This window comes from Microcebus murinus, chromosome 18, assembly GCF_040939455.1.
Source record: "Microcebus murinus isolate Inina chromosome 18, M.murinus_Inina_mat1.0, whole genome shotgun sequence".
Taxonomy (NCBI): domain Eukaryota; kingdom Metazoa; phylum Chordata; class Mammalia; order Primates; family Cheirogaleidae; genus Microcebus; species Microcebus murinus.
In genome coordinates, this window is record NC_134121.1 from 28,920,874 (window position 1) to 28,947,769 (window position 26,896).

Genomic DNA, 26,896 nt, shown 5'->3' on the forward strand with positions numbered 1-26,896 from the left:
AAAACCAGCCTGAGCAACAGCAAGACCCTGTCTCTACTAAAAATAAAAAGAAATTAATTGGCCAACTAAAATATATAGAATAAATTAGCCAGGCATGGTGGTGCATGCCTGTAGTCCCAGCTACTCAGGAGGCTGAGGCAGGAGGATCGCTTGAGTCCAGGAGTTTGAGGTTGCTGTGAGCTGGGCTAATGCCACAGCACTCTAGCCTGGGCAACAGCGTGAGACTCTGTCTCAAAAAAAAAAAAGAAAAGTAAATGCATTCACTAATCCAACACAACAGTGGTAGGAGGAGGGGAAAGAAAACAGAAAATGTTTATTATCCTTACCTAGATTTATAAAATTATTCCATGTTAAAATGACATGGTATGTGACATGGTTTGGATGTTTGATACCTCCAAAACTCATGTTGAAATCTAATCCCTAGTGTTGGAGGTGGGGCCTGGTGGGAGTATCTGGATCACCACTCCAGAGGGCAGCTTCCATGTGCTGTTAAGTCTGCAGGCATGCAGAATGCAAGAGTGACGGAGGGTTGGCAGCTTCCACTTAAGATTTCAGAGGATGTATGGAACAGTTGGGTGCCTAGGCAGAAGCCTGCCACAGTGGCAGAGCTGCCGCAGAGAGACTATACTAGGGCAGTACTGGGGGAAAATGTGAGGTTGGAGCCTCCACAGGGGCATTGCCTAGTGGAGCAGTTGGATGGGGGCTGCTGCTCTCCAGACCACAGAATGGTGGAGCCACCAACAGCAGGCACCCTCAGCCTGGACAAGCCACAGGCACCAGATTCCAACCTGTGAGAGCAGTCACATGGGCTGTGCCTAGCAAAGCCATGGGGCTGGGGCTGCCGATGGCCTTGGGAGCCCGCCGCTTACACCTGCATGCCCAGGATGCGGAACGTGGAGTCAAGGGAGATCGCTCTGGATTTAATGATCTGTCCTGCTGGGTTTTGCGATTGCATGGGGCCTGCTGCCCCTTTCTGTTAGCCAATTTCTCTCTTTTAGAATGTGAATGTTTACCCAATGCCTGTACCACCATGGTATCCTGTAAGTAAATAACTTGTTCTTGATCTCATAGGTTCATAGCTAGAAGGAACTTGGCTTTGTCTGTTATCTTTCCAGTCAAAATAACAACAAACAAAGAAAAGAAAAAAGAAAAAAAAGGAACTTGGCACGAGTCTCAAATGAGACTTTGAACTTTTGAGTTGATGCTAGAAAGAGTTAAGACTTTTGGGGACTACTAGGAAAGGATGATTATATTTTGCAATTTGAGAAGGAAATGAGACTTAGAGGGGCAGAATTATATATATGGCTTGGATGTTTGGCCCCTCCAAATCTCACGTTGAAATTTGATTCCCAGTGTTGGAGTTGGGGCCTGATGGGAGGTGTTTGAGTACAGATCCCTCGTGAATGGCTTGGTGCCCTCCTCGTGATAATGAGTGAGTTCTCACTTTATTAGTTCACACAAGAGCTGGTTGTTTAAAAGAGTCTGGTATCACCTCCGCCCTCTCTTGCTCCTTCTCTTGCCATGTGACATGCCTGCGCCTTTTTCACCTTCTGCCTTGATTGGAAACTCCCTGAAGCCCTCACCAGAAATGGATGCTGGCACCACACTCCCTGTACAGTTTGCGGAACCGTGAGTCAAATAAGCCTCTTTTCTTTATAAACTACTCAGCCTCAGCTATTCCTTTATAGCAATGCAAAACAGGCTAACACAATATGAAAACAACCCAAGTGAATGATTTGTTATAGCATGAGACTTTTTCAAAGTTCATGTATACACATTTGCACTGACACTCTCATTCTGTATTTTAGAGGACTGAGATCATACAAATTTCCCAGTGAATTCATTCTCTCTACTTTTGCAACAGAAGACAAGGATATTACTTGAAGCTAAATTAGCAGGACAGATTTAGGTAAGAGATTAGAGAATGGAAAGATTACTAGACACTAGAATGTTTAGGAGACAAAAGGAAGCTATATAGTTTCTTCTATTCTAAATATCAAACAAAATGGTTAATATGCACTCTGAACAGTTCTTTCAAGAGTGATTAACTCAACATGGAATGGGTCCTATAAATCACACAGAATTCATATAAATTATTCTTCTGGAGTTTGGAAGCCACAAGTCTAGGCTGATCCCTTGAACTCACCAATCCTGAGCGTGATTACTAGCTTCCTGAGGAGGGAGTGGGCTGGCTAATCGAGATACTTGAATCCAAACTGCATCATATAGGTCTTTCTTCCGAGTATGCACAGTACATGGAACAATCAATGGCATTCCAAAGAGGCTGGGACGATTCTTCTGAGATGACAGGAAATACAGTTCTGTCCTCATCTATGTGTACAGACAAGAGAAGAGAGAACTGAGAAGATAAGCCTCTGATTCCTTCCTTTTGTTATTCTAACGCTGCCAATAACAGACATTACCACCATTTTCAAATTTGTCACCATCACTTTGTTCTCCTTATTTATAGAACAGTATTTATTAGTATGAAGAGAATGGTTATTTACAATGAAATTATTGAAAAGTTGAGCTTTTGTCAATTTCAGAGTTGTTGCCTACCTATCAAATTTGAATTTCAGCAATTAATATATTTTCTCTGATAAACACTCCTCACATATACTGAATTATATGTAAAAACTAGTAATAGTTTCATAGCTCAAGGCTTTTAAACAACTAAAATTCTTTCTTTCTCTAGAAAATGTGCCAGTCAAGGCCAGGCACAGTGGCTTGCACCTATAATCCTAGCACTTTGGAAGGCTAAGGTGAAAGGATTGCTTGAAGCCAGGAGTTCAAAACCAACCAGGGCAACATAGCAAGACCCTGTCTCTAAAAAAAAAATAGAAAAATTAGTCAGGTGCTGTGGTGGCACGGGCCTGTAGTCTCAGCTACTTGGGAGGCTCAGCCAGAAGAATTGTTTGAGCCCAGGAGTTTGAGGTTGCAGTGAGCTGTGATGGCACTACCGCACTCCAGCATGGGTGACAGAGTAAGACACTGTCTCAAACAAAAGAAAACAAAACAAACAACCAAAAAACCCATTAAACAAAAAACTCCCCTCAAAATGTAATTTTTCTTTTCTTTTTTTGAGACAGGGTCATGCTCCGTCACCCAGGCTAGAGTGTGAAGTGACAAGATCGTAGCTCACTGCAGCCCTGAATTTCTGGACTCAAGCAATCCTCCCACTTCATTCAGCCTCCTGAGTAGCAGGGACTACTTTATTAGCAGGTATGTACCATCACATTTGGCTAATAAAAAAATTTTTTTTTTTTGTACAGATGGGGTCTATGTTGCCTAAGCTGGTCTGGAACTCCTGGCCTTAAGGATTTCTCCCACCTTGGCCTTCCAAAGTGCTGAGATTACAGATGTGAGCCACAACACCTGGCCCAATTTTCTAAGAATAAACTGTTGATAGTGGCTGTTAAAGTAGCAAATTCCAAATTTTTGGAGATTTGTGAAATTCAGTTATTTAATCGTACAACTTAATTCACCTTCCTCAAAGCAGCTACGTAACTTCAGTCTTTTTGTTTTCTAAATACATGATAGGATAAAAGGTAAAATTTTAAAAAATTCACTTTAAGTATGTCAAAGAGATTTCTATCATATTCCTTAATATAAAGATATTATACAGAATTAGCTAGGAAATGGTTGCTTAATAAAAGTTTAGTATAATAGAATGATTGGCAGGAATTCAAGATCATTCAAAAAGCTTGGACATTTAATTCTTTGAGAAGTTTGGTCAGTATGGAGTAGTTAGAAAAGCTAAATCAATAATTTATAAACTCATTAGGGGTTAGCTAGTTTCTAAGTAACAAGATCTATTTCAGATTCTCAAGGATTTTATTTTGCCATTATTCATTTAAGCTTAAATACATGATTTTAAGACCCTCTGTCATGTGTTTAGTAGGACCCATGGACATAGTTCAGTACAAATACTTACACCATTTTAAACTTAGCTAAACCCATACAAATTTTATCTTCTCATAGGTAACTTCTCCCAGTGCCTTTAGTCCCACATCTGCTCAGTTCCTCAAGGGAAAAATTCTATTCCCAGTTCTGTTGCACCAGGAATTTTCTTTTTGTCCTTTCCTAACAACTTTTTCTTTCATCTGAAAAAAACTCAACTTGCTCTAACTGTGCTCAGTTCTTACCACATTCCTTTACTTGATGACATTGCCAAAGTCTTTGCAGTTTTCATTCTTTTTTTTTTACTTCTCTGATCCCCCTTTTTTTTTTTAAATTAACTCATCATTTAGTTGTATCAGTTCACTGTTTCCCTATTTCTCCCTTTACCTCTCTAAATATTCTTGCCTTTTTTGTTTATGCCTTATTACCCTTCTTTTTCTACTCTGTAGGAGGGAATACATGAAAAATAAATTACTTTCAAAGTAGCTCAACAATAAGACTAAAAGTAGTAATTTAAAAGAAGAACTTAAAAGAGCATAATGATGTACTGAATATGAGGTTTTAGAAAAGAAGGAAAAAAATCTAAGAATATTCTCAGGTTTTAGCCTTTAGCATGGATGAATAGTGCTGCCTTTCACAGAAATAATGGGATAAGAGAATTGACTTGGGACAGGCAATAAAATCAATTTTAGGCATTCCCCAAAGCAACTGGCTAGGTCATGAAGGAAATTGGAAATAGGGAACTGGCTATATGGTAAAAATGAAGAGGCCAGATGTGTTGGCTCACGAATGTAATCCCAACACTTTGGGAGGCCGAGGCAGGAGGAATTGAGACCAGCCTGGGCAACATAGCAAGACTTCATCTCTACAAAAAAAAAAAATTAGTTCATAGTGGTCGCCCTCGCCTGTAGGTCTGTAGTTCCAGCTATTAATATTTGGGAGGCTGAGTGAGGTGGGCAGATGACTTGAGCCCAGGAGTTCAAGGCTGTAGTCAGATATGATCACACCACTGCATGGCAGCTTAGGCAACAGAGACTCTATCTCTAAAAAGAAAAAAAGAGTAAAAATTTAGAGATGATAATATATATTTATGGTCTAATAAAATCCTATACATAATACTTGAGTATATACTAAATACTGTATATAACATTATATATACAGGATAACTGAAGAAAGCGGTTTTCTTAGAAAGACAAAAAGTACATCAGAGTGCTTAATATATAATCTAATAATGTCTGGAAAAAAGGGATGGAGAAATGCAGAATAAGCCAATTATTTTAGCTTATGGCACCAGTTAGAGCTTTGCTTAACAATTCCAAGTCACAAATATATGCCGTAGTTCTCTAGACTGCTCATTCACACTACTCATCTTTGTTATAAATCAGGTGTTCATACATGTGTGACACTGTTTCTAGGCTCTCTATTCTATTCTTTCTTTCTTTGTTTTTGGAGACAGAGTCTCACTCTGTCATCCTGGCTAGAGTGCAATGGCATCATAATAGCTCACTGCAACCTCAAACTCCTGGATTCAAGTGATCCTCCTGCCTCAGCCTCCTAGACTGGACTACAAGGCACCACCACACTATGTTTTTCTATTTTTGGTAGAGATGGGGGTCTCACTCTTGCCCAGGCTGGTCTTGAACTCCTGACCTCAAGGGATCCTCCCATCTTGGCCTCCCAGAATGCTAGGATTATAGGTGTTAGCCATTGAGCTTGGCCTCTATTCTATTCTTGGTCTATTTGTCTTTTCTCACATCAATATCATGTTATTGTATCCTATCTTCATAAAACAAATCTTGATATTTGGTAGCTCAATTTCTCATTCCTTATTATTCTTCAAGTGTCTTGCTTATTCTTTGTATATCCACATGTGAAAATCAGCTTATCAAGTTACACACCACCCCACCCACACCATCAGCATCGTTTTTATTGGCATTGTGCAATGACTTTGTAGATAAGTTTGTGGAGAACTGATAGCTTTAAAATATTAAGTGTTCTGATCCATGAATGTGGTCTATTCCTTCCAATATTTAAGTTGTCTTTAATTTCTATCAATATTTTGTGTCCTCTATAGATACCTCGTATATTGTTTCTAAAGTTTATTCCTAGGTACTTAATTTTTTCTTGGTGCTCAATTTTTTTAATACTATGATAAATGATATCTGTAGTGGGTTGAATTGTAGCCCCTCAAGATGTCCATGTTGTAACCTGTGGAACCAGTGAATGTGACCTTATTTGGCAAAAGGGTTTTTGCATATAATTAAGATGAGGATGTCAAGATGAGATCTTCCTGGATTATCTGAGTGAGCCCTAAATTCAATGACAAATGTCCTATAAAACAAAGGCAGAGGGAGAAGGCCATGAGACGAGATTGAAGTTATGCAGTCACAAGTCAAGGAATGCCTGGAGCCACCAGAAGTTGGAAGAGGTAAGGAGGCATTCTCCCCTAGAGCCTTTGGAGGGAGCTGAAAGCCTGCTGAATGCTAGATTTCAGACTTCTGGCCTCCAGATTGTGAAAGAATAAATTTCTGTTGTTTAAACACATCAAGTTTTTTGGTAATGTGTTATAGCAGTCCTAGGAAAAATACAGTACATTTTTTACAATTTCATTTTCTCTTGTTGATGTTATGTAATTAATGTACTTGATTTTTTTACACTGACTGCATCCTTACAAAGCTTCTTTCATCTATTCTTTATATAAGTAGGGAATGGTGCATTTTATCCAATAAATATAATAAATAAGATGGGAATAAAAAAAATGAGTGAATTTTTAACAGAAGTAGGAGTAAGTAATGGATCTTAGAAATTATCTAGGAGGCCTGCTCCTTTAACTTTATAAAATTAGGATACCAAAGTCCAAAAGGCTCAATCAGCTATCTAGTGGCAGGATTAGAATTAAAATGTAGGTTGCTCAATTTCTAGTTCAGTGCCCTTTATACTCTACCCAGTTGCTACTGTACCTCTTTAACAATTATCCACTGATCATAGTTTTTAAATCTTCCTTTGTTTTTTTATCAAAGAGTCAGATTTTAATGCAATAGTTTTATATTAGTCTATTAAGGGAGATATTATGCACAATTTGGTGGAGTGCAGTGGCTATTCACAGGCACAATCATCAAGGCACACTACAACCTTGAAGTTGTAGGGTGATGTGATTCACATCTATAATGCTAGCACTTTGGGAAGCTGAGGTGGGAGGACTGCTTGAGGTCAGGAGTTGGAGACTACCCTGGGCAACGTAGTGAAACTCTGGTACAAATAAATTAAACCAGCTGGGGGTGGTGGCACGTGTCTATAGTTCCAGCTACTTGAGAGGCTGAGGCAGATTGCTTGAGCCCAGGAATTGGAGGTGACAGTGCGCTATGATTGGGCCACTGTACTCCTGCTTGGGCATTAGGGTGAGTACAACCCTGTCTCTTTAAAAGAAAGGAAATACATTCAGTGAAGATGTTGCAAAGACAGAAAACGGTTATATTTCACAAATGACACTGGCAAGACCAGCAGTAAGTTGCCTAACATTTCACTAACCATTTTTCGGTGGATTGCAATGATGTAGCCTGTAAAGGGGTTGTCAGGAAGAGATGGCATATGACCATTCACCATTCCATTTGTGAAGTTCTTCTCAGTTCCACATGGCACAACAGTGTTTGGCATTCCATTGGGGATGAATATTGGTCGGGGCACATCCCCATTAGAAGTTAGGGTGAATACTCCATTTGTAGATGGGGAAGAGGAGAAATCTACGAATTCAAAGATAAATACAGCATCATAAACTTGTAGTACCTTCATCTTTGTTCTTTTCTCATGTATCCTGAGGACCTGGGCCATTGACAGTGCAATCTTTTTTAATACAGAACAGGGAAAAATCATAATTCAAATAACAATTCTAGATTTATTGGAACATTTTAATTTCAGATTTTATTTTCATAACTCACAATTATGACTAAATGGCAAAACAAGAGTAACTACTGGAAACTGTTAAGTAGAATATCTAAAAAAAACCTTTATCAGCACCATGTTATGGCATACAAATAGTTCTATCACTTCTTTTTTTTTCCTCTTCTCTAAAATGCATTTCTCTATTCCTCTAAAAATATTCTGTCCAATACAGTAGCCTCTAGTCAGATAATTGCTTTTTAAATTTAAATTAAAAATGCATTCCCTTAGGCTCACTAGCCACATTTAAAGTGCTCAACAACCCATGTGACTAGTGGATAACGTACTGGATGGCAAAGATTATAAAAAGTTTCCATCATTGCAGAATTCTATTGGACAGTGATGCTGTAAACAAAAAGCAACACTAAATCATCCATCAATTCACCATCAGTGCTATCTACTCTATGCCAATGAGAGGAGCCTCATTTTTTATGAAGCCCTTTATAGTAGGGAAATTAACCTAATATAAACAGTATAAAGAAGAATAGATAAAGCATACTAATGATCAAAAGGGCTCATTGAGTGACCATGTTAAATCACACACAAACTTTGATAAACAGATTCCTATATTTATTATTTATATTTTTTGGTAGTATGTTTCTCTCATACTATCCAATACTACATTAGTATTAGATAGAAGTTAAAAGAGATCTGCATTCTAGTGGTATATTAGCTAATAACTACCTAACTTAACTCACGTAGGTTCTCTAAATTTTAGGGTCCTCATCTACAAAATGAGGAATGATCATTAAGGTTTTCCTCAGGTTCTAAAATTCTTTTTCTCTAATAGCCTCAGAGCAACTAATATAAAAAAGATAACAACTCCTAGGCCAATAATTAAAGCTTCAGATTATGAAAGGAGCTCTGGTTCTATCTTACCTGTCTGTGTTGGACTAGAAGCTGAAATTGGAGATGCAGGAACAGGAATTTCAAATGCACACAAAAATCCACTCACTGAAAGTCGTACTTTTTGGTTGTCCTGAGGGAAGTTCTACAGAAAACCAGTAAGATGAGAAGGGGGTGATGTTTCAGATAAAATGGAAAAATTATCTGTCTGATGTACTTGAAGAGAATATGTCTTAGATGTTTTCATCAGTAAAACAAACAAGATGACAATAATTTTTCTCAACTTAGTAAAGAATGAATGCTTGATAAAATAACAGAAAACTAACCTCAGTGCAGAGAAAACTGTTATCTCTTTCCACAGGAAGTATGTTGTTTAAGACTAATTTCTTTTTTTTTTTTTTTTTTTTTTTTTTGAGACAGAGTCTCGCTTTGTTGCCCAGGCTAGAGTGAGTGCGGTGGCGTCAGCCTAGCTCACAGCAACCTCAAACTCCTGGCTCAAGCAATCCTCCTGCCTCAGCCTCCCAAGTAGCTGGGACTACAGGCATTCGCCACCATGCCCGGCTAATTTTTTTTTTTTTTGTATATATATTAGTTGGCCAATTAATTTCCTTCTATTTTATAGTAGAGACGGGGTCTCGCTCTTGCTCAGGCTGGTTTCGAACTCCTGACCTCGAGCAATCCGCCCGCCTCGGCCTCCCAGAGAGCTAGGATTACAGGCGTGAGCCACCGCGCCCGGCCTAAGACTAATTTCTTAAGTTTCATTCTTAATTTCGAGCATCCAAGCCCCAAACTTGCACTTTTGCATGTCATATTAAGAAAATGTCAATGAGGTGGAAGTGTGTTCAGAAACCCCAAAGATGAGTGTAAATAATACAATGATAGGTAGCTTAATTTAGAGTAGACAACATATTTATTAGATTATTTGTTTCCTTAACTGGTATGCAGGAATACATGATGGGTGTTAATTTGTCTTTACTCTCTATTTTCTTAGGGTATTGAAAGGGCAAGTACATATATTCATAAATATACAAAATACTTTAACCTAGGAAGAATTCTAGCGACAGTAATAATACAGAGAGATGGCAAGTGAATCAGCAGCAGTCTCTCTGGAGAAAACCCATACTATAAGGATACACCTAGATCACTCGATATAGGTAGCCTTACATATTTCTCTTTAAAAATAATAACATAATTATTATTCCTTTTTCTTTCTTTTTTGGAGACAGGATCTTGCTCTGTCATCCAGGCTATAGTACAGTCCTTTATCCTTTTAATAAGTTTCTGGGTTGGAAAACTTACTAAGTTTTTTTGTTCAGTTTTTATTATATTTTAATATCTCCCTCAGTCATTTAACATAACAATAAATTGATAATAATTGAGAAAGCTGTGATCTTTAAAGGATAGAACCAAAGGTTTCCTAGAAAAAGTAGTTAATATTACCTTTATGTTGGAACCATGCACTTCTGCAAGAAGGATTTGTTCTGAATGGAGTCCACAGAGATCACTCAGCTGTTTTTTTAAACCTGTGTATTTTTCATCCATATTCAGTCTTAATCCATATCGTACAGGGGTAGTACCATCTAACTTAATTACTAGTAAAGAGAAAGGATTTTTCATCAGTAACATGTAGGTTTCATTGAAAGTCTTACACTCTGTGTACAGATATATCAGACTTGCAAATGGCAAGCATTTCAGCCTATGATTTTTATTTTATACATAAATGTTAAAATAGTCTGTATTTAGGGATAACTGAGTGAAATCAAGATTTTATGTTCCTCTCATATAGAATTGTGAGTGTGTTTGCAAGGTTTTAAAGAGAGTTTCTGGCACATCTGAAACTAAAAGAACAACCAACGGCCACAAAACTGGGCCCATGGTCCAAATCTTTCAAACCTCAAATCATGTCTATAACTAGATTGCTACATTACAATATGCTGACTACCAATCTTTATGAGAATACATTGTGAACAAATAACTACAATTACAAATTTAGGCTGCTTACATAAGGTAAAGAAAATAGAATCAAATAGTCTTCTTTGTGACCCACCTGTTATTTCTAAGTGCATATAACTGTCCATTGGTAGTGGCAAAGACAAAAAATTAAAAGGGTCAAATCGGACACTTATATGCCCACATGTCTTGCATTTGACTTGAGATCTTAGCTGCCCATGGAACAAATCCACCACAATTGATCTATTTCTTCTCAGATGGTTGTCCCAGGCCTAGTGATGAAAAAGATTATAGAACTTTCTTCTCAAAATTCAAAAGATAACCATTTCTACACAAATTCAATAAAACAGGTTAAATATATTGTATTTAAATGTAAAGAATATAATCCTTAATCTCTGCTTAAAATATAAAATCTTTCTGCCTATAAATTTATAATTCAGATATGTAATTTAAAATGTACTGCCTCCTGAGTATAGAAAACTAGCTATTGAATAGAAATTGGTCCTTTCTGCATAACCTATAAAATATTAAATTCAGAAGGAAAATCCTATATTTCATTTGTTCTTACCATATACAATAGTGAATATTAAACTTCTTTGTCCATTAAAAAGCAAATAAAACATGCCTATAGGTCACTGTATACACTACTTTAACAATTACAGGGATTCTTTAAATTCCATTAGATAATTATTCCTATATCCAGTCCCATGAAGTTTATAATGTGAAATGGCAACATTTTTTATATTTTCATTAAACATGCTTTTGTTTTGGTATTACTCCATAAGAAGTAAGCATAGAAATACAAACTCCTTTGTTTTCACAGCAAAATCCTGATCACAGAATAGTTTAGTTTGCATTTAAGTTGTGCTATATATACTTGTGGCCAGAACATTTATCTATTGCTCACATTAGAAACTCAAAACTGACAAACCTCTGCAGCTACTTCCCAGTCTGGTCGGCCATCACTGTCCTTCAGTTCCACATATGGTTTCTCATGGACTCGGTTGAGATCTTCATGAAGGCCATCCAAGAGAAATGCCAGGAGTTCTTGGGAGTCTTGTTGCTGGAACCCATTAAACCTGGGAGCATATTTTGCTATGGTCCACTATAAATATGAGAAGAGTCACAGTCATTATTTCCTACCCCATAAAATTTGGAATGAACATGCCCCACAATTCAATCAGAGGTATTATAAGAAAGTAAACAGTATAGTATTTAGCCTGCTTTTATTTCAGCAAATATATTTGGATAATCATGAAATCTTTCTGATCTTAGTCTCAAACAAACAAAAAAAGAGAAGCCCTTTGGCCAGTACTGTGTCCCAGTTCAGTATCACATAAGCAAACTGAGTTCTTTAAGCACATAGATGTTACTTAAGACAGAAATATTAAAAGAACATTTGCTCACACTGAAAGGCTTCCTGTTCTACAATGTCTTACACATTTTATATGTATATAAAATATGTATATTTTATAGGTATATAAAATAATATACATAATTTTTTATAATGTAATGTTTTCTTCCAGAGTTACATTTTCTGATCTTGTTGTACCCTAACATTTATTATTAGAGGCAGAATAGCATAGACTTTAACTATGAGGACTTACTAGAGTTATAATCTTGGGCTAGCTATTTCATCACTCTGAGCCTTAGTTTCCTGAACTATAAAATCGAGATTACATTATAGGATTATTTAGATGAAGAATGAGTCAATACACATAAAAGTAATTAGACTTGCCTGACAAGTGGCAAGTAGTCAAATTTTTAGATATTATGCTTATTAATTTTTAACTTAAAAGGATTATGCCTTGTTTTTAAATAAAGATAATAATCCTAACTTCACTAAAACCTACTACATATTAATATAAAACTTGTATCCATGAGTTATATTCTTTCGTTCTGCTACTTGTTTATATTCTACAGATAGAAGTAATTATCTTAGTAATACTGAAAATGTATTGGTTATAATTAATCAGATTCTGAATTAGAATACTACTAATAGTAATGCATTACCAAAAAAAGGTTTATTCATCATACAAGATATTTGATAAATTAGTAAAATGAATGACATCCCAAATTTAGACTGTGCCTTCAGTCTTTTCCTTCTCACTACATGTATAGTAGTATTTTGCATATATTTAAGTATTTAACATCTGGTTTATGCCTAGTGAAGGATCCAAAAATATTTACTAAACTGAAAATCTAAACACACAAAACAAGTAGAGAAAAAGAATCACAACTATTTAGGAATAAAATACTTTCATATTATTTTAACTTGCTTACCCGAAGCTTTAATGGGGCAACATTCTTCTGAGTTCCACTCCAAAGTTCTTGTACTAAATCACCATAGCATTTAGCCATATGTCCCTTCATACCAATGGGATTTGTCCTAGAAGTTTGAGAGGAAAATTTGTTGCCAAAGATTCTCATAAATCACAAGCATGTGGGCACGGAAATGCCTAGCACCTTACATCAAAATCTCTTTTCTTTTTGAAACAAGAGAAGTAGCCCTTATTTCATACTAAACAGGGCAAGTAAGATATGATCTTTCTCAACTAGGGTGAAGAAAGAGAAGATTTAGGGGATACTGGGTTTATACCAAAGTCATAGAAGGGTTAGAGGCCAATGGCTCAAGAAAGATTACCTGTTGAGTTCATAAAGATGTCTCCCTGAGATGAAATACTGTGTCAGTGGTTGTGTGTTACTAACACACTGGATGCTTGAGTTCATGAAGCATGTGTTTCCCAGGTTGCTCAGACCTGTGGCTCCCTTTTCTGTGGGAACTGGAACAAACAAAATGAGAACCAAAGCCTAGCTGTAGTAATATGTCACAGGACAGTTCTTGTAGTCACTTAAACAATTTTTATAACTCTTTTTGTCAACTAAAGGTGCTAATCTTTCTCTAGCAGGTCTTTCAAATGCTAAAGTTGAGAAGGTTTTTCATGGAGGGTCTGGGAATCGTGATGATCCATGATCATTTGTAACCCAGAAGCACCAATTATTCTCTTTAATTGCTATGATATTTTCTAAAGAATTCAAACAATTCTTCTTCCAGTAAGTCTTTAAAATATATACATTATTTAATTGGAGGGTTAGAAAGAAATTTAGAAAATAATTTGATGCTGGGTTTACCAGCATCAAATGCTGCTTCAGGAAAAAAGAAGAAGAGAGGCCCTAATTCATTTTGAACTAGAAGACCAAAAGGTGTCACCACTTTAATAGTTGAGAGAAGAAAAAATAAGAATACATTTAAAATCATCTCTGATAATTAAGTGATTTAATGGTTTAATTTAATGATCAAGGGATATAATGATCAAATGATTTAATCTGATTGAATGATTTAATCATCTCAAACATTTAAAACACTACACTGGAGACTTACCCTTGTGTCTATCTATTTTACTACTATTTGCTATAAAAGACATCTCCTCAGGCCAACTCATATCTTTGTTGCGAACTGGAAAGACAGATAAGAATGTGTTAATTTCTCATCCAACCAATTCATGCCCACTCAATTGCTTCCATTTTTTTAAAGAGTTATTTCTAAATCAGAACATCAAAAAAAAATCAAGTTAATTTTACTATATGTGTCGCTTAATGACGAGGACACGTTCTGAGATATGCAGCATTAGGTGATTTCATCACTGCACAAACATTATAGGGTATCCTTACAGAAATTGAGGCTATATGGTATAGCCTATTGCTTCTAGGCTACAACCCTGTACAGCATGTTACTATACTGAATGCTGTAGGCAACTGTAACATAATGGTAAAAGTATTTGTGTATCTAAACATAGCAAAGGTACAGTAAAAATATAGTATAATCTTATGGGACCACTGCCATATAAGCAGTCTGTTGTTGACTGAAACATCTTTATGTAGTACTTGACTATAAGTAGCTCTGAACCACTCCTATGCTTTATATTGGGGTCTTTAAAGTCAATTGGTTAGAATTAATGAGCTATTCCTTCAATTATCTACTTGAAGCAGAATTATACTCACTATCTACAGAAGTAATTAAAGCTCAAAAATACTGGAATTTCTTAAACTTAAAACATTAAAAATATAATTCTTTCTTAAATTGCAACAACTGTCAGAGTAATCTATGCATTTTAATACAAAGGCAGCTAGCAATGTTTCCATGAATCTTAATGGGAAAAGACACATTAAGTTTTCAATGACATGTGTCAGTGTGTAAATCCATGTGTGAATATACAAGTAGCTCTGCCAGTAAGTAGCCAGTTTTGATGACTAATGAAAGCCTGTGCTACTATGCAAGAAAGCTGTTCTTCTTACTCAAAGAGGTAGCTTGAAAATTTTAAGAAACTCTGTAAACTTGTAAGTGAATTCGCTTGTTTTTACTAACTACCATTCCCACTCCTTTTCAGCCAATGACTGCAAACAAAATGTTTCTTTTAAAATCTAAATATTAAGGTAGGATTACATAGGAGTTCAATGAGTTTTCTTTACCATAAAAACATAACGATCAAATAATAGTTGCCATGGGAAAAATGATATAATGGATTATTAGTGAGTAATTCTCCTAAAAATCTAACATAGATACATGCTTCTATCTTGTACCTTCAATTACCAGGTGCTGTTCATCCTGGATTTTCAAATATTCCAATCTATGATCCTCATCATCCAGCAGAGTAAGGTAATTCTATGTAAGGAGGAAGAAATGTTTTCGTTAATTTGGTTAGTAAACTTGAAACAAATACAGAAATAAAAATGAATGGCAATTAAAAACTTCCTTGCAGTTATACAACTCTTGGTACAGATATTTAGTGTATCATAGTTGTTTACAAATATTTATTACAACTTAATTGGCAAAATTAGAGAAAGACAATGTGAACTTCATATACATTCTCTACTCCCTAAAACAAAATTATATACAATTTTGGGGGACCAGGAGAAGATCTGTCATACATCATGCCAAAGTTCACCGAGACCTAAATTTTCTGAAAAGCTTGCAGAAAAGAAATTTTCTTTAGTACCTACCTAGTTATGGAATTCAATAAGTGTGTTGAATGGAACTTGATTACTTACTAGGAACTAAGATGTAAAACCAAAAGTCATACAGCAGAATTATACATTTTTGTTTATGTTCATCCTGTCTAAAGTGCTTACAGAATAAATTCTTTTAATTCTTCCAACAAATCTGAGAGAGATACTATTATTTTCCCATTTCACTTATGAGAAAACTGAGAGAGTTAAGTGACTTGCCTTTAGTTACACAAATAAAAATGGCAAAGCCAGAATTTAATTCCTGGTAATGTGGCTCCAGGAGCTGTGCTCTTAACTACTATATGATACAGCCTCTCAAGGGTGACCAAAGGAGGATTTAAGAAACAACACACTTGAGAATAAAGAACTGGTTAGACTACACTTATGATCCAATTTCAGAGTATCTTCTATATTGAATATATCAAGAACATATACACAATTAACAGCATAGGCTCTGAGAAGTGTACAAGATAGGAGTCAGAAGATGCAAAGGAGGAATTTTCACTGTATATTTCTGCATTGTTAAAATTTTTTAACATATGTGTAAGTTACCTTAAAATAAATCTAAAATAGTCCATTTAGTTAAAGAAAAGAAAAAATATATTTGCCATTAACTTTATAATATAACAATATTCTTTCCAAGATGATATTGTCCATGGTGACCAAATGGATCTCCAGTGAGAAATATCTACATGTACGCATAATAAAGACAAAGTTTTCATTGCGATCCGACACATGGTTTTTAGCATAATTACTACAGACAAAAACTCCATACTCATGAAATGTGATTTAATACTCAATTAGACTCTTCTTGAGTCTGAGATGCCTCTTACCTCACTGTTATATAGCCACAGGCGCATATCTTCCTCTTTAATGCGCAGCCTTTGAGATAGATATTCATGAATTTCCTTGATGGTTTGCATTCGACTAAAACAGCCTGTATAGGCTAATACCCGCTTTAAAGGTGCATTCGGAGAAGGTACATTTCCTATGATTATAGTAATCACAATAAAGAAAAAGGCAGATGTAAAAAAAAGTACCCCTTGCAGCAATGGGGACCGTACTAATTTAGGAAATAATGATAAGAAATGAGAATTATAGGTCTAATAGTTTTATAGATGAAGAATACCATAAAGCTTTAAAATGAAGACCAGCGATTCAAGTGTCTTAAAGTGAATCCAAAGCTTTAACTTTGAAAAGAATAACAAGAGCCCTAAGGCCCAAATAATTGGCAAAATTTGGATCCCTAGAAGAGTGGGAAATGCTAGCAAAGAACTGGCATTGGTATCAGGTTGTCCTCAGTTGGGTCACACTCAATAGCAAAATGAAATAAAACTCAGTGTAAGAGTAGGGGAGATAACATGGGACTGGATTTGAATTCCACAGGTAGATAATTGGATTCACCTGATCCACTTTCTTAAAATAAACTTTCTTCCAATTACTAATCCCATCACTCTCAATCATTAAGTAGCCCAATTACCTGGCACATTGGTACAATTACGTAAGAAAATGTACATATATTTATTATGTATAAATTAAAAAAAAGGAAAATTTTACTTAAAATCCTGAACAGGTATAGATTCTAGATGGCCAGAGTTTTAAAATGAAGCTAAGAAGTACCCCCATGACCAAATGAATAAACAAATAATTGTCCTACTGAAAAGTAGGAGAGGAAAAAAAAAATTCACAGTCTGCTCACCTAATAAGATGACAGCAGACATTACTTTAAATTCCTGCAGGGCTCAAGGCAGAAACAAAATGAGTGGCAATACACGGGAAAAGAGTTAACAGTGAAAGAAGAATATATTGAATCTAACTACATACTTCAAAAGAGGAGGGGGATGAAATGACAAAGAGATTATGGAAATCAAGTAAGTTGCTAGAAAAACTTGCTAAACCCTTGTTAACTATTCAACCCAAAATCCAGACAAAAGCTGTGGCTTGGCTGGGTGAGGTGGCTCATGTCTATAATCCAAGCACTCTGGGAGACTAAGGTGGGAGGATAGCTTGAGGTCAGGAGTTCAAGACCAGCCAGAGCAAGAGCGAGACCCCCGTCTCTACTAAAAATAGAAAAAAAAAAATTAGCCAGGCAACAAAAACTAGAAAAAAATTAGCTGGATATGGTGGCACATGCCAATAGTCCCAGCTACTCAGGAGGCTGAGGCAAGGATTGCTTGAACATAGGAGTTTGAGCTAGGCTGATGCCATGGCACTCCAGCTTGGGCAACAGAACAAGACTCTGTCTAAATAAATAAACAAACAAACTAATAAATAAATAAATAAAAGCTATGGCTTAAAATGGTCCACTCTGGCTGTATTTTATTGCGCAACCCAAAATAAAAACATAAACTTAACATATCAGTATAATTCCTTTAGAGTATAAGCATACATTCCAGGTAGTTTTTTACCCAGTTAATGATGACTTAGCTTTTTTTCTCCCATTAAATGTGCTTTTAGTGAGTCATCACCTATTAAACAAAGTTGAGAAAAATATTGGCATCATCTGCTTTTTTAGAATTCTCAAAAAGAATTCACTCACCTAAGATAGGCTAAAAAACTATGTAAGAAACAATGACTTCTGTAGCCATATTTGTAGAAAAGGCTATACTGAAGCTATTGTAACTGTGGCAAGGCTTGAATACCTGTCATTTCATAAGGAATAAAAGAGCCTAGTAAATAGCTGCAGTAAGTAGAATATTTGAGAAAGATGATCATTATATCATGGCAGAACAAAACCCAACCGTGATCAATTTTTAAACACATAGCAAAGCAAATCTTTTACTATTGGCAAGCAAAGGATAATCCCTAAAAGAAAAACAAAAGAGCAAATTTCTCCAAATATACATCAGGGGATTAGTCATAAGATTACAGCAAGAAAGCATATTTTATAAACTTCAAAATGATTAATGATTGATTTTATAACTAATTAGTAAAGAATAAAGTTTCAAATTAAAAACAAATTTGGAGCATCCGAACAACGCAGTTCTAGGATTCAGAAGCATATGCAAAAGTATAGTGTCCAAGTCAATCTCTATTGTCCAAGCCACAATATAAAAATTTGATTTCTACAAGTTTTTATAGCATAGCTCATTAAGCAGGCAGCCACTTATATATAATTTTGTGCTTTTGAATAGCACCAACAAATCTAATGGAATTTACAGAAGCAGCAAAAAATCTAGGATCAGCACAAGAGTTACAAAGAATACTTACTAAAAGCGCAACAACACATCTTGCCTCTCATGTTATCTTTCAAAGAGAATTGAAAAAGACATGTGCTGTGTGGGTGCCATGAAAGCAAGGATAATACTTCTATTCAATGGAAAATTAAACCAAGAATGTTTCATAAAGATTCTATTTCACTGTTTTTTGATTTTAACGTTTTCCCCAAAGATAAAGTTTGGTTAGGTAGAAGCTACTGCTTTGCTATAATGCTTACGAAACAATAAAGAATCTTCATATATTATGTGGATATAATCTTTAATGAAGACATAAAATTAACCCTGTTCAATTTCAAAGGAGAGCTAGTACTTATATAGGGTTGCTTTGGGTTTAGAGGTAGTTCTTGCATTCTAAGTTATATTAACTAAATAACATTCTAGTATTGTTAACACAAAGTCTCAAACTTTGTGTAAATGAATGCTTATTATTTTACTGGTGAAGAACAATTTCAAATACTTGCAAGGCAAAAGCAAAGAGCAAGTTTTATCCAACAATAAATTTAATCTCATAGAGAAATCAAAGGAACTTTTTACATGTTATACATTAAAATAGGAACTTATAAGTCATTTTGATAGGTTTGGAGTTTTTTTCAAAGAAAATATGTTACTTTCATTTTTAAAAATATCCCTTTTGCTCTGTATTATCTGTCTTTTATAAAGCCTCTTTAGATCTACCATAAGAAATGTATCACGTTTGCCATACAAAACAAACAAAAGACCTCTAAAAAGCAAACACAAAAGATGATAGTATAAAATGAATTACTTCTTATAAATTTGAGTGGATTTGAAAAGACAGGTCAATGACTGGTAGACTACAACTAAGTCTAGTAATAATTTACAATGGCTAATCTCAAAGAAATAAAGTATGTAAAATCTATTTCTATTTATTATCTCCATGTTTACAAACTAGAAAAGGAAATATCCCTTCTCAGTTTACTGCTGGATTTTGCCTCTATCCCCCATCCAGTCTTGCGCATGACCATAGATCTAAGCCCCACACATGATTTACTGATTCTGCATGAAAGCAGATGGGAATGTGTATTAACACAGTGGCACCAGACTCTGAGCAAATTGGTTTTCTTTTTCTTTTTTTTAAAGGAAATGCATGGTATTCTTGCTGCATTCTTAAGTTACCTCTCGGTAAATGCTGAGGAAACATTCTCAGGCTCATCATACCCATATTCACCCAGATGTTAGACTGCTGTGTCCGAGTAGCAGGCTGCTGTCTCAGGAAGAGAAGATAGCGAGGAAATAATTCCAGTTCTGGAATGTCTGTCTTGCTATTCTTGATCACCTGTTGTTTTAAAAGATAAAAAGTGATCACTCTGAAAGATGAAACAAAACTTGCCATTTTAATCTAATTTCTTAGATTTATCTTTAAACGAAATCTTTGACAAGTTCACTACTTGTATTTCAGTAGATTACTGAAACTCATACATTTTAGTTATATGGGTTTGAATATTCAAGCTCCTGCTACCATACCCGTCTATAAAGATTAGAACTCCTGTGGGCATTTTTCCCCCTTTCATTTAAAAGAGAGTAACAAAATTAAGGGGAAAAAAACCTTAAATATTATCGACAATTCTGCTACCCTCACACCATAACTCCTTTTTTTCACTTTTACATATTTTACATATATAAATGACTGATGTTTTAAGGACAAATTCATAAAATTGGAGTTAAAAGTAAAAAATCATGGAAGTACTGAAGTCATTAACTACATAGTTATATTGTCACATAAAGTTTAGCAATTTACACTATTCCCAGTAATGTATGAATGTACCACTCTCACAAAACCTTATCATTGGGCATCATTAAAAAATACTTCTATTTCTTTAACGCATGTAAAGAATATTATAATTATTACTTAAAATTTTATTTACTGTATTACTAGTAAGAGTAAAACTGTTTCCATATAAAAATGTTCTATGTTCTCCTTGAGTAACCAGTTGGTTCATATGTTTTTTGTCTATGATTTATACAAAAAAATTTGATGTACAAAACTGAGGTTTAACATTGTTGGAATAGAATTTTTAAGTAGCTCTAATCTGCTTACAAGCTCATATACACAGGAAAACATTTATTATTAAAATATTGTTTCACGAGCTTTAAGAGTAGCACATTATTAATTTTATTAATATATTCTAAAAGGATAGCAGGGTTAACACTCAAACTCTTTCAAACAAAATATCCTATAGAATCTTAACAGTCTCAAGTGATTAGGCTTTATGTTATTTCCCTTTACTCTGGTAACCAATATCTTATGCAACAGAGTATTTTTCATTATCCAAAAGGGGCAATAAAGAATCAAATAAAAAAAAAAAGAATCAAATAAAAACAATACTACAAATCAAACCTTTAGGACTATTTTCTTAAAAGTATTCTGCATGTTGTGATATGCTGTAATATAGCATTTGAAAGTGTCCATTTGGGAGGTTTTCAACTCCTATTTAAATAGTAAGCAGTAAAAGGAGTCCTTCCTGGCACACTCCTCTCAGATCACTAGAGGAAATAAAACCTGTCCACCTTGCCTAGACAGGCACTGACAGCTGCAAAGCCAACCATGATTTCTTATGATTTCAGTTTAAGTATGCTTTTCAAAATGATTAATAATTCAGCATCTGTTGTCAGACAACATAAAAATACACCTCTGGCAGAATCTTAACTGACAATGAAGTAGTCCTTGTATATTTTGCTTTTCAAGATAACAAGGGATTTTGTGAGCAAATTATAGTTTAACAAATTCTCACACACACATGTTACTCACATACATTTACACATTTACATTTTAATTATCTTTGTCTATGAACTTGTTAAAAACTTCAATATCACCCAGTAAACAAGAAATACAATATAATCCCTTCATATGAAAACTAGTTTAGGCATAATCTTTATAGAAGAGAATAAATAATATGTATTAAAATGTAAAATGTGTGCATCTTTTGATATAGCAAGTCCATTTACAGGAATCTACCTTAAAGAGATCATCACACACATTTGGAAAGAGAATGGTTACAGAAAACTGCTTTAGACAACTAAAAGCTAAAGGTAAACAAAATGTCCACCAATAGGTAATTGGTTAATAAATGATTTCTGTACATATCCATGTGTGCATGTATGTAATGTATATAAGGGAACACTGTAATTATTAAAAAATGATGGTATAAGTCTAAATTTATTAGCATACAAAGATATTTATTGTTTCTATGTTAGTAAAAACAGATCACAAAACATCAGGTATGATTCATTTTCATAAAATTATCCACACTTATCCAAATATATATATAGACAGAAACAGAGGGATGCTTGGAAAGATGCACAACAAAATGTTAGTAGTAGTTATCTCTAGGTGGCAGGATATAACATGATTTTTACTTTTATTTTTTCTAGCTTAAGTTGTTATTGAGCATGTATCATACCTGCAAATAAAATAAAGCTATGTTTCAAAAAACATTATTTCTGTAAGTATGAAGGTGAAAGCATTCATTTTTAACCTTCCCATGAATATAGTGTTCTCTAACTGGGAACATCATATTTTAAATGTTTTCAAAGCAATTTTCCCTGAAATCAGGCAAATTTATCATATTTTGAGATGAAAAAATACAATTGAGCCAGCAAATGGACATTTAACCCAGAAAAATTACGGTTTAAACTAATATTTATCTGACATCAATGTAAAAAACATGATCTTTTGTGAGGCTCTGAACAAACTCATTTATTAATTATTATATAATGATAACAATTAGAGTAGCAAGCAGTCAACATTTACTGACCACTTACTATGAATCAGATGATTCATAGTAAGTGATGATTCTAACCATATGTATTATTTAATTCTCTTTCTTTTTTCTTTTCGTAGTTCCTTTCCCCTTCCCTTGTATTATTTAATTCTCAAAACAACTCTAATGAGGTAGGCAAACTTATTCCCATTTTACAGATGAGAAAACTTAGATTTAGAAACTGGAACAATGGCAATCTGAATTCAGACAGGCTCTAAAACATCAAACTATATACAATACTGAACCCTATTCCTTTCATTCCATGTTAGCCATCCACTTCCACAGGTATATCATTGTATGGTTGGTTCCTATTACAGTGCTCAATAAATGATGAATGAATGTGAAGGAACCTAAAAGTATTTGTTCAACTAATTTGAACAGGTTCTGATTATTCTGCTACCATAATGGAAGAACTAATTTGGGGAAAGTGAGATTCACACAAAAAAGTAACTGAAGACCCCATCTATGACTGCTCCTTATATAAGGCACTACTAGCTATACTTACTGGTCTAGGTAAGGCCAGGTTTGCTCCATACCAATGATAAAGCGCTCTCCACACAGGTTCTGGGACCATTTCATAATCTCGTCCATGGATCAGCTGTGGAGTTCGTTTTAATCGCCCTCCTTCCAGTGTTAATGATGTAGCCTTAAAAAGAATGAAATGAAAATACTGATTTTTCATATTACAAAGTCTTTTGTCTTTTAACAAAACCTAGATAAAGGAGAACAAACTCATATGTCACTACCCAGAGTTTCATGTTACCAGAAAAACTGAACTTTTAAAGAGAGATTTTTATTTTTTATTTTCAAAATAAACTATTTAAGTTAGGGAACTCAAGAATTTGGAAGAATCATCAGAGCGTTTGGAAATAATACTAGTTTTTGCAGATTTCTTTCGAACAACAAATAATATTTTGGAAAAAAAAATTCCACATCTAATACATGTGAAACAAGATTTTCACAGTAGCTGTCGTAAGAAAGAATAATAACATTTCCGAGGATCACTACACTACTTCTCTGTTAATTCTAAATCATAAAATATTTTCACAGAAATGTACTCTACAGGTGGGCCCTGGGTGTGGTGGTTTGCACCTATAATCCCAGCTACTTGGGAGGCTATGGTGAGAGGACTGCTTGAACCCAGAAGTTGGAGGCTACAGTGAGCTATGATCATGCCACTGCACTCCCAGCCTGGGCAACAGAGTGAGACCCCATCTCTTGAAAGAAGGGAAGGGAAAAAGAAGGGAAAACAGGAGAAAAGGGAGGGGGAAAGGAGAAGAGGAAAGGTGGAAGGGGAAAGGTGGAAGGGGAAAGGGGGAAGGGAAAAGGGGGAAGGAGAAAGGGGAAAGGAGGAAGGCAAAGGGGAACAGGAAAGGGAAAAAGGAGGAAGGGAGGAAGGGAGGAAGGGAGGGAGGGAGGGAGGAAGGAAGGAAGGGAGGAAGGGAGGGAGGGAGGCAAAGGAAGAAAAGAGGAGAGGGGAGGGGAAGAAGGAAGTATACAAACAGACTTCCATCTACAACAGGGTAATTAAATGAATTAACAATGTCTTGCTATGTGCTAAAACCTCTAAATGGAAATTTATTGGCAACCTAAAAGAAAAGAACTTTAATTTTAGATGTGAAATTATTTACCTTTACTGGTTCTTGAGTTACTAGTGGCTGGTTATCAATAGCCCCTGGTTTCTGAGGATTAAGGTGCAATAAAATATTCCCATTGGCTCCTAGCAAACACTGGTTGTTATTGTCAGAAGTGTTATGTTGTCGAGCAAAGCACACATCTGCCCCTGGTGCAGCAGAATACAGAAAGCCTATGAAGAAAAGGAGGATGGAATCTCTTATTTTTAGTTATTATACATAAACAGGCTTAAAGATATGAACTCGGCCGGGCGTGGTGGCTCACGCCTGTAATCCTAGCACTTTGGGAGGCTGAGGCGGGCGGATTGCTCAAGGTCAGGAGTTCAAAACCAGCCTGAGCGAGACCCCATCTCTACCAAAAATAGAAATAAATTAATTGACCAACTAAAAATATATATACAAAAAATTAGCCGGTCATGGTGGTGCATGCCTGTAGTCCCAGCTACTCGGGAGGCTAAGGCAGTAGGATCGCTGAGCCCCGGAGATTGAGGATGCTGTGAGCCAGGCTGACGCCACGGCACTCACTCTAGCCTGGGCAACAAAGTGAGACTCTGTCTCAAAAAAAAAAAAAAAAAAAAAAAGATATGAACTCGATGGCCATGTACTGGTTAATGCTATTATTCTGTTGGCATGTCAGTAGAGTTTTAGATTCTGATAAATCTGTAGAAGATAGGAAATACAATGTATCCTTTTCTGGATAATTCACAGTATGGCACTAAGTAGACTAAAAGCTTTTAAAAGTATCACTGAGTGAACATTTGGACACCCTCCCAGAATATCTATTTAATAATAATTCATCATGAGAATTACATGTCCTCTGATAGGAGGGGAGGAAGTGAACCAAATACTGGTTATTAGTATGAAATGTCCGATTTTCTTAAGTACTAAATAATTTAACAGTAATATGGAGAGATGTGGCTTGATCAATAAAAATAGTGAAAATATTTTCATAATGAGAGATTAATGAAGTAGAATATAAAAAAGTTTTTCTTAGTAAAGCTATTAATATATTCAAGAATCTTATAACTGATCATTTCATTCAAAATTTATTTCTGTGAATAGAAGCCTGATATCCAATACTCCATTCCCCATACTCTCTGCCAAATTAGACTCCCTTAAGAACTAACTATAACTAAACCTCATGGGGAGTAAGGCATACTTACCGCTACCAGCAGTTTCTGAGGCTTCAGATGCAGAAGAAATGTTGTCTGAAAATTTCTCTTCTGTGGTATTCACATAACTGAGGCTGCCACCAATTCTATCTTCACCCTGCTCCATAGGATGTACAGGTGTTCCAAGCGAATGTTTCCCTCCATTCATAATAGATGATGGCTCAATTACAACAGGGTTAGCATCCTAAAATCATGAAGTCAGAATATAAGAAGAAAAATTTAATAATCTGACAACTATGTAGCCTTCAAAAATGAATCTCACAATGATCGGCCGGGTGCCGTGGCTCACACCTGTAATCCCAGCACTCTGGGAGGCCGAGGCGGGCGGATCGCTCAAGGTCAGGAGTTTGAAATCAGCCTGAGCAAGAGCGAGACCTTGTCTCTACTAAAAATAGAAAGAAATTAATTAATCGGCCAACTAAAAATATAGAAAAAATTAGCCAGGTATGGTGGTGCATGCCTGTAGTCCCAGGTACTCGGGAGGCTGAGGCAGGAGGATCGCTTGAGCCCAGAAGTTTGAGGTTGCTGTGAGCTAGGCTGATGCCATGGTACTCTAGCTCAGGCAACAGAGTGAGACTCTGTCTCAAAAGAAAAAAAAAAGAATCTTTCGATGATCTATTGTTTCTAATCCTCCTGGTGTTTGCCTATAACCATTTTAAAACATTTTAATATCTGTTAATAACTAAATTTTAATCTCTTTAAGGCGGGAAAGTATGTATGTAAAAAAAAAAATTGGTGAGGTAGACTGGGAATGAACTTCGAAGGACTCTGTGCCACATAAAGTAATTCAGACTTTATTTTGTTGGAAGCCTTTTTAATATTAAAAATTAAATATTTATACTTTTTATTAAAGATTAACACTCACTGTAAAAAATATAGAAAATATGAAGAAAATAAGTATCATATGTACTCAGATTCCATCATTTAGCAATAACTATAGTTTACATTTTGATGTGTTTTATTTGTGACTAAAAAAAAATATGTATATGTAAAAGATGAGTGGTGTATGTATATAGTTATGGGTAAGGCCATGACCTACCAGCTATGTTACCTTTCACAGTAACTAAACTTCTAAGCCTCAGTTTCTTCATGGGTAAAAATTAGAGAAATATTAGTATCTACTGTACTGAGTTGTTATGAAGATTACATGGCATTCAAAAATGTGAATTATCATTTTGGTTGTAGTTAAATCTATAAATCATATTTTAAACACAGTATACATTTTTCACTAAAATCATAAATTTTCTGTGAGAAACTTTTAAATAGGAGAATTAACACAATCCAATTTTTGCTTTAAAAATAATTTTAGTGTAGTCTTAGAAAGGACCAGAGGCCAAAATTAAAGCTGGGACATAAGTCGAAAGACTCCAGTAATAAATCAGGTAACAGATGATGAAGTCCTAAACCAAGCTAGAGCCAGAAATAAGGAGATGAAAAGAAAAGCATGGATTTGG

At 35.3% G+C, this 26,896-nt stretch overlaps 1 protein-coding gene across 2 annotated transcripts in view; it reads right to left on the reverse strand.

The window, feature by feature from the left end:
* Positions 1-26,896, reverse strand: part of USP32 (ubiquitin specific peptidase 32) — a 205,514-nt gene that overhangs the window by 17,913 nt on the left and 160,705 nt on the right. The window contains exons 13-27 of one of the 2 annotated variants that reach the window (XM_012777151.3): positions 25,434-25,626; positions 24,268-24,443; positions 23,142-23,282; positions 20,034-20,151; positions 16,473-16,627; positions 15,214-15,295; positions 14,015-14,089; positions 13,277-13,415; positions 12,916-13,021; positions 11,564-11,737; positions 10,730-10,904; positions 10,123-10,274; positions 8,716-8,827; positions 7,429-7,640; positions 2,147-2,331 (exon numbers count right to left, since the gene is read on the reverse strand). In XM_012777151.3, coding sequence (XP_012632605.2) covers positions 2,147-2,331; positions 7,429-7,640; positions 8,716-8,827; positions 10,123-10,274; positions 10,730-10,904; positions 11,564-11,737; positions 12,916-13,021; positions 13,277-13,415; positions 14,015-14,089; positions 15,214-15,295; positions 16,473-16,627; positions 20,034-20,151; positions 23,142-23,282; positions 24,268-24,443; positions 25,434-25,626 — 2,195 coding nt within the window. Of the gene's footprint in view, positions 1-2,146; positions 2,332-7,428; positions 7,641-8,715; positions 8,828-10,122; positions 10,275-10,729; positions 10,905-11,563; positions 11,738-12,915; positions 13,022-13,276; positions 13,416-14,014; positions 14,090-15,213; positions 15,296-16,472; positions 16,628-19,991; positions 20,152-23,141; positions 23,283-24,267; positions 24,444-25,433; positions 25,627-26,896 lie in introns of both variants that reach the window. The other variant, XM_012777062.3, reaches the window with a different exon arrangement.